This window comes from Oryzias melastigma, linkage group LG8 (genome assembly GCF_002922805.2).
Source record: "Oryzias melastigma strain HK-1 linkage group LG8, ASM292280v2, whole genome shotgun sequence".
Classification (NCBI taxonomy): domain Eukaryota; kingdom Metazoa; phylum Chordata; class Actinopteri; order Beloniformes; family Adrianichthyidae; genus Oryzias; species Oryzias melastigma.
In genome coordinates this window covers 5,834,816-5,843,357 of record NC_050519.1, presented here as the reverse complement: position 1 = coordinate 5,843,357, position 8,542 = coordinate 5,834,816, and the positions used below count along the sequence as shown (strand labels likewise).

Here is an 8,542-nt window from a genome sequence, read left to right as displayed (position 1 = left end):
AAACAAGAATGTAAAAAAAAAAATTTGAAACCACTTTTAAATGCAAAAATAAAATGAAACTTGAAGTAAATATAAAAAATTGGAAAAAAAAGTAAATTTGAAACTTTTATTATCCCTTTTATTTAATTGTTAACAGTTTTATTACTTTTTTTAATTCAAGTTTCCAATTTATTTATTTTTTCTTCAAATTTTTTATATTTATTTCAATATAAATTTTCCTAAATGCTCATTTTTAAATTATTTTTTTTATTTTATTTTTTTTTTACAAAATTTAAATAATTCTTTCAAGTTTTGGATATGTATTTTCAAGTTTAAAACTTTGACTCCCTGTGTGTTCCGTGTTCTTAAATCTTAAGTGTTAAAACATAACTTAAATTATCTTTCAGAAGTTAATGTATTTCCCTACATTTTCTTTGTTGTTTTTCCATGTTTGACCCGAGTTTACCGTTTTTGTTCTCTTTAGATACACAGGAGTCTTATTTTGAAGTCATAATCGGTCCATTTCCGGTTTTCACCTAGCCGAAATCCGGTTAGCTTAGCAGCCTCGCCGCAGCTGTTCAGACAGAAGGTAGCGGCCTGAGTCTTCTGAGTCGTCAGCTGTTGCACTGTTAAAAATAAATAAAACCACACACAAATCCCGCGCTAGCCGGGGATTAAACAACATCAAGCGCACAGCCCAATGTCACCGGTCCGTTTGACGGCACAATACGGCTCCCAAACATCCAGTTGCTACGACGCAAACTTTAGCTTTGCTCGTGACAACAACATCCCCGTTTGTGTTTTTCTGTTTGAGCTATTGTCCTTCCACCACAACAGATTATATATATCGTGGGTTCCATTGAGACAGTTCAGAGAAATGTGTATTTTATTTTATTAATGTTTTATAACAGCCGCAGGTAGAAGGCCCCCCTCCACCGCAGCGGGTAGACACAAACAAAACGTAAATATAAATAAATAAATAAATAAAAACACACTGAAATACAAACCGAGGAGTCGATAAGAGTACAAAAAATGAATTTATTTGACAAAAAATGGTGTAACCGTGAGCCTCAGCGTGCTCTCTGGCCTCATTGTCTTTGTTTTGACGGAGCAAAAGATGACAACACTATTAGAATTCCTCCTTTAAACTCGCAACAACAAGTCGTTGAGTACATTTAACTCGACAACTAAATAAATTAATAAATACATAAATAAGGCGACACGTCAAGTGTGGGCTATGGTGAACAAAACAACAGCGTTTGACCTAATCCCAAACTGAGGCTGCGGAAGCATTAGCCTTCCCAAAAAGCACTTTTTTCTGGTAGTAATTACAGCAGCACCCCATGCTAACGTGTTTTAGCAGCCATTTCGAGGGCTACTCCCCAACTGTCAGTTAGCGTGAAGGGAAAACTCACCTCAAACCGGCTCCGGGAAACGCCGTTTACCTCCTTCCCCATTTCGGACTCAATGAATTCGGTGTGAGCTCGGTGCGACGCGGGCCTCTTCCACCATAACCATATCCCCCTCGGCGGTTCCCGGGTCGCGGCGTCGTTGTCTCACGGACTGTAACATAAACAACCAGACATCTTATTTCTGGTAAAAATGCTGGTTTAGTGGCAGCCAATAAGCCACCTCTTCTTATCTACTCTGCCCTCACCTCCTCCTCCTTCCCCCGTTCAGCTTTAGATCCATCCACACAATAGCACGACAGGAATGGGATCAAATTGCCTAAAACTGTGATGCTGCTTCTATTTCACTTGCAAATAACAAATAATGTCGCGTTTTTCCCTAAATTAGAACAGCTGTTTTACTTACTAGACTGGTTTGCTTTGATCGCTTGCTGATCTTTTAGCCAGAGAGCTCCCAGTGTGAGCCGAGCACAAAGATATCAGTGTGGGGTGTCACCCTTTAAACCAGCACACGTAGCGCAAATACCTGGCCTGACAGGGCTCTGGCAATATTTATACATACAGCATTTATCATTTTAATCCGAAGCTAACCGCTAATTCGGTTAAAAAGTTCATACAATACTTTAATAGACGACAGAAAATATCTATGCACCGATCTTTTATTTCCCACAAATTGTTACAGATTTGGGTCAAGAAACTTCTGAGAATGTGTGGATGTCATTATTAATGTCGAAGTTTTATTTAAAACACTTCATATAACCACGCAAACAAAAGCTGAAACTATGTTATTGTGTAAAAAAAAGCACTTCCGCGTTAGCTCTTGAACGCCACCCATTAGGAAAATTCAACCAATCAGAATCCAGATCGACTCACGGTGTACTACGTAAGAAGCCTGTCGACCAATCACCGTCGAGAAAGACAACAGCTAAAAAAAATAAACAAAATAAAATGATATTAATTTGTGCATTTTTTTATATTTAGATTGTTAATTTGAGTCATAAGTGACTATTTCCCTGCTTCCAATCATATTAATGCAGTCATCTAGAAACTTTATTATTTATTGACATTTTGTTCACTTAAATTGTAGGTTTCCTCTTTTTTTAAAAATATATAACTTATCAATGAATGAATAAAGAACAGCACTTTTAAAAATAACACTTAAAATTTACAAAGTAACGTATAAAGAGAAATGACAGGTTCGTGAACCGATCTACATTACTTGTTTTCAGTCATGTGGAAAAAAATCGAACTTTTCTGTTTCGTTTTGATGTATTTCCTACAAAACCTTGAAAGAATGAACATTATCTTTAGTTAAAATTTATTTAAGATTTTTTTCTTAAGTTTTAAGTACTTTTTACCTGAAAGTGACATAAACCTTTAATAACAATATAGATTGAAAAGGGATATTTTATTAGTTTCAGAGCAGTCCCCTGTCACCACGAACACTTCCGCATTAGCTCTTAAGCACGCCCCATTTGGTAAATACAACCAATCAAAATCCAGATCAACTCACAGTCTACTACGTAATAAGCTTGTCGACCTATCCCCGTCGAGAAAGACAACAACTACAAAATAAACAAAATAAAATAATTATATTAATTTCTGTATTTTTGTCATCTTTAAATTTATTAATTCGAGTCATTATAAAGGATCATTCCACTTCTTTCAAAAATTTCCGTGCAAAATGTATAATTTATCTCCTTATATTGAAGGTTTTCTCATTTTTTACAACGTAAAAGATAACTAATTTGTATTGAATGAATAAAGAATGAAACTTTAAAATATGACTTAAAGCAATTTATAAATTAATGTATGAAGATAGCCGTGCTACATTACTTGTTTTCAGTCATTTGTGGGGAAAAAAATCGAACTTTTCCATTTTTTGTTTTAGATCTCTGAAAAACCTCGAAAGCGTGACATTTTTTAAGTTATTTTTGAAATGTCAAATACTTTTTTATTCCTTTAAATTTTGCGAACTTAACGTTCCTTGACGTGATGTAAAGTTTTTCGATTCAAAAGGAGTGATTTTGTGAGTTTTTGAGCCGTTCTTGCCCCATGTTGACACAAGTAGGCGGGACTTAGCTTGTGATTGGCTGTTGCTAAGATACGAACAAGATTGACAAGGCACCGTCTTCCGGTGAACTCGCTATGTGTGCGCAGACGTTGCTAGCCACGGGAGCCACAATGGCGTTTGTAGTCTCCTTCAGATAGGGCTGTGGATGATACTAAATCCACTAGCATCGCCCTAACTATAGGCCTGGTTGATTTCCAGAGCCATTGATAATAAACTGGAACAATTATTGCACACTAAAATACTATGATTTCGAATCATTACTTACTTTAAAGGGGTAAAACTTACATTAAAGGGAACATGTAAACAGATCCAACCGGGTCAAGTTTTCAGTTTGTTCTGGAAGCAGGCGTCTTTTATTGAAGACATTTGCTTGTTTCTTAAAGCTGAGACCGTAAATCTGTGGAATAAAACACCTTTACTTAACTTGGCACCGGACAAGGACAGCTTTCTTTCACAAAGGGACTTTTTTTCTTTTTTACGAAGTCAGCTTTCTAGCTGCCGACCATTAGCTAGCCGTGCTAGCTACGCTCAGGCGGAGACGAACACCACAATGCTCTTATTTTTGCTTTGGACCTTTTTCATTCACTAATTGGAGGTGCAGACTTTGTGGCACTGGAACCTCGATATCCTTTTTTTGCCTTGACGAACCAAGTTGGCGACTTTAAGGAATGAATTGGCGCTAAGGAGGACTGGACTTGAGCGGCCTGGAGTGTATGTCTTGAGCTTGTTTTTTTCTTTTTGTTGTTGTTTAATAACATTTGTGGCATTGGGAGGCGCTACTTTTGTTCTGTGAATGTATTGCCTGGATCACCGAGGCCCGGTATCAGCAGAGACCCCGGCGTGAGGTATGCCTGGGTCGGACCGACATCATGGGACCAAGAGGAAGCCGGATTTTAGCAGCGGTGTGCCACACCAGCCCCAACAAGGCCCTACCCATACCTCCGAGGAAGACATGACGAGCAAAGACGGTAAGGTGCAGTTCAAATCTTCAATGTCCTCATCGACGTCTAAACGTAAGCGGCATAAATCAACCAAACATAATCGGGAGTCATCGGCGGCTTTGAGGACCGAAGGTTTTACCCTCGGCGATACGGCGCCCCCTGGTGTCAACACGGTGAAGCCTCTGGTGGAGTACGATGATATCAGCTCAGATTCGGACACTTTCTCGGATCCACCGTCCTCCAGACCTTCTGATAGAGGGGGCGTGGACCGATTGGACCCATCACCGGACTTCGAGGAAGTGCAAGAAAAACCATCCCGGAAGAAGTCCAAGGACCCTAACAAAGTTAGGGACCCTGGCAATGGGGAGCATGGGTACAAAAAGAGGAGCAGCAAAGACCACGAGAAAGGCTTGAAGGGCAAAGACAAGACTTTAGGTTACCCGTCCAGACAGCAGCTCCAGACAGAGGGTGAACCCAAACGTGTGGATCCATCCATGCACCAGGTGCAGCCTGCAGCCAGTGTGGGCAGCACCACTTCCTCCACATCTTCATCTCGCAGCAAGGAGAGCGCTCGCTCTGGGAAGTCTCGAAAAGACAAACAACGCAGAGAAGACAGAGTGGATGGAAGCCACGCTTCTTCTTCTCAGAGGAGCCGCACAGACCGGACCCACCGCCGGTCCTCCAAGAGCCACAAGTCGAGCCCCAAGGGCAAGTCTTCAAGTAGAGGAAGTTCTCGCAGGAAGGGAGTAGTGGGTTCTGCTTTGTCACCCAGTCCCAGAAGAAGGCCTGGCAGTGAGAGTCCAGTAGGCATCAACTACGGACAACAGGGAGATGATAGTTATTCCAGACGGAGAGTGGTTCAGCAAAGCCCCAGTCCCAACCGGGACATCTCCCGGCGCAGCAGGCAGAGATCTGACAGCCCTTATGGTAGTAGACACCGGTCCTCCAGCTATGAGAGGGACAGCAGCCCTTACTCCAGGAGGCGCTCCATCAGCCCTTATGGTACCCGGAGGTCCTCCAGCACCAGCCCATTATCTCGGTGAGTCCCTTCCCATCACTCACAATTAAGAGCTCTCTGTTTACACCAGGGCTGGGTTAATAAAATCGATTTAAGCTTAACAGATCAATTATAGATTCATAAAAGTATAAACCGATTAGCACATAAAGCTAAAGTCCACTAGCTTGATGCTAACTTTTATTGGAATTTCCCACAGGAAATACTAACGGATGGTGGACCTAAACATAGATTGCTGACTAAATTAAAATCTTTATATGAATTTTCCAAATTTTTTTAAGGAAATGTTTTTTAAATTGTCTAAAACATTGTTTTTTCCTCATACTTTCTTCTTTTACTTTAAAATAAAAATGTGCTCGGGTTTGTGATGCAGCGGCTGCCATGGGTGGACCATTCTCCCTTCTCCAATTCGGAAACATTTGCTTGCAGACAAATAGATGGCTAAGAACTGCATAATCATAACTTGTAAAAGAGAACTGGGAACACTTTTAAAATAGAAAAAAGTACAGTTAGAATGGGACTTTAAAAACCTATTGCAAATAAATGATGATTCTGCTCCACATTGAAAGTGTAAAATGAAACTAAATTTGAGTTTTGAGAGAAAGATGAAGTCCACAACTAATATTGTGATCAATCCAGAGAAAGGTTGAATGAGTTAATGTTATTTTTTTTGAATGAGCTTATTCTGATTCTGCCAAAACAGCTAGCATAATGCTAAAATATTAGCTAAACTCCAAACCATGGGAAAAATATTTGATGAACATTTTAAAGTACAAATGGTTTCTCTGTAGCTGACAGTATTCAGAAGTTCATAAGTTTCAAATTGCACACAGTTTTTGAAGGATTTGATCAATTTCTCATTTATTTCCAATTGGACATATTTTGAAATGAGCTTATCTAGACCTTTACTTCCCCTCTGAGGCGGAGTATTTACTTTTTGATAGCATCAGGTAATAATCATTGTATCAAAACTGAATTGAGAAGTTTCAATAAGTTTCAATAAATTGTGTTTTTCTTGTAATTGTTTAATTGTTTATCTTTTTTCTGCTCTGTTTAGGCGCTCTGGTCGCTCCAGAAGTCGAACCCCCCTCCATTACTCTTCATCTTGCCGCTCCTCTTCCCGCTCTAGAAATAAAAGGCACACCTCCTCTAGTTTAGGCGGGGGCTCCCATAGCACTCGGCCAGCGAGTCGCTCTCCCCCATCTTCCCGCCTGCCCCCCACCTCCAGTTTGGGTGCGGAACTAAGTCGAAGGAAAAAGGAACGCCAGGCTGCTGAGGCCGCTCGTGCCAGCGCCACCGCAAATGCATCCCCACTTCCTTTGGTCCGAAAAGCCGGCGTCGCCCCGCCGTCACGGCCCGGAAAAGCCGAGGCGCCCCAGCCGGAGAAAGACTCGGCAGCTGCGGAAAGTCAGCCTCCAGCATCTGCACAGGTTTCCACTGATGCTGAAGAACAAGCGGCGCCTCTACCTGCTTCCTCTGCTGCCTTACCCACGCCACCCCCTCCGGAGCCCTCCCCACCTGTGCCGCCAGGTCCCACCACTCAGCCGCCACTACCGCCGGCAGAGTTAGCCGCTCAGCCTCCAACGAATCCACCACCTCAACCTAAGTCTCCGGCGCCGATTCCCACGCGCAGCCCGGCTCGACAGCAACCCCTTCACAAGACGTCAACGCTGCCCCCCCTGCCTTTACCGCCGGCACTGCTGGGAAATGCTCAGGACAGGTACGGAGGAAACGGCCGTCAGACGTAGGAATTTAGAAATGACAAACTAAAATCTACGAATATTTCTCCTCAGGAAGGGGATTTTAATCATTGTCTGGATATTTACCTTTAAAATATGATTGTTCTGGTTTTGTTACTAAAAGTATTTTACAATCAGCAGTTTAAGAAGTTTTAAAGAAATATTGTTTGATGTTACACAAATAAACACATTGAAGTATTATTAGAACTAGATACATAGCATTACCTGCTATAATGCTACTGTGAATGCTATAAGCTAAATGTGGCCGCTGAAGATGCTAGTGCTGATGGCCAAGATGCTGAAATTGATCGCTAAAAATGCTGAAGCAACAGCTAAAAACGCTAAAGCTGATAGCAAGCTAAAATATTAGGCAAACTGCAAAATAGCCTAAAAAAATGAAAAGGGGAAAAAAAAGGTATTAGCAAAAAGAGCTAGCATAAAGCTAAAATGTTAGCTAAATTCCTAAAAAGCCTAAATAAGCAAAAGCTGGTAGCTGAAATATTAGCTAAACTTAAAAAAAGCCTAAAAACAAAAACATCTTCAACTAGCATAAAGCTAAATTATTAGCTAAACTTAAAATAGCATTAAAATAAAAAAATCTAAATTAGCAGAAACAACTAGCATAAAGCTAAAATATTAGCTAAACTTAAAATAGCATTAAAATAAAAAAATCTAAATTAGCAGAAACAACTAGCATAAAGCTAAAATATTAGCTAAATTCATAAATAGCCTGAAAGCTTAAATTAGCAAAAGCATGTAGCTGAAATATTAGCTAAACTCTAAAATAGAATAAAAACAAAAAAAATCTTAAATCATCAAAAACAGCTAGCATGTACCTGAAATATTAGCTTAACTCCTAAAATAGCATAAAAAAACAAAAACATCTTAAACTAGCATGTAGCTGAAATATTAGCTAAAGTCTAAAATAGCTTAAAAACCCAAAAAATCCTAAATTAGCTACAACAGCTAGCATGTAGCTGAAATATTAGCTAACCTCCAAAGTTAGCCAAAAGAGCTAGGATAAAGCTAAAATATTTGCTTAGTTCCTAAATAGCCTAAAAACCTAAGTTAGCAAAAGCTTGTAGCTGAAATATTAGCTAAACTTTAAAATAGCATAAAAACTTTATTTAGCAAAAACAACTTCCTCATAGCTAAAATATTAGCTAAACTTAAAAATTGTAAAAAACGGCAAAAAAGCCGGAATTATCAGAAACAGCTAGCATGTAGCAGAAACATCTGCTAAACACCAAAACTAGCATAAAAACAAAAACATTTTAAACTAGCATGTAGCTGAAATATTAGCTAACCTCCCAAATATACTGAAAAACAAAAAAAAAAGCCTAAATTAGCAACAACAGCTAGCATGTAGCTGAAATATTAGCGAA

General features: G+C 39.7%; 2 protein-coding genes across 2 annotated transcripts in view; one reads left to right on the top strand and one right to left on the bottom strand.

Annotated features, from left to right (window-relative positions):
• The window catches only part of fbxl20 (F-box and leucine-rich repeat protein 20), a gene marked incomplete in the record, with an annotated part of 16,655 nt that extends 14,318 nt beyond the window's left edge, over window positions 1-2,337 (bottom strand). Inside the window, 2 exon segments of the mRNA XM_036213166.1 lie at window positions 1,395-1,542; window positions 1,637-2,337. Of these exon segments, the coding sequence (XP_036069059.1) occupies window positions 1,395-1,436 (42 nt within the window).
• Window positions 2,338-3,308: 971 nt separating this feature from the next.
• Window positions 3,309-8,542, top strand: part of cdk12 (cyclin-dependent kinase 12) — a gene marked incomplete in the record, with an annotated part of 17,403 nt that continues 12,169 nt past the window's right edge. The window contains 2 exon segments of the mRNA XM_024271494.2: window positions 3,309-5,442; window positions 6,476-7,138. Coding sequence (XP_024127262.1) covers window positions 4,310-5,442; window positions 6,476-7,138 — 1,796 coding nt within the window.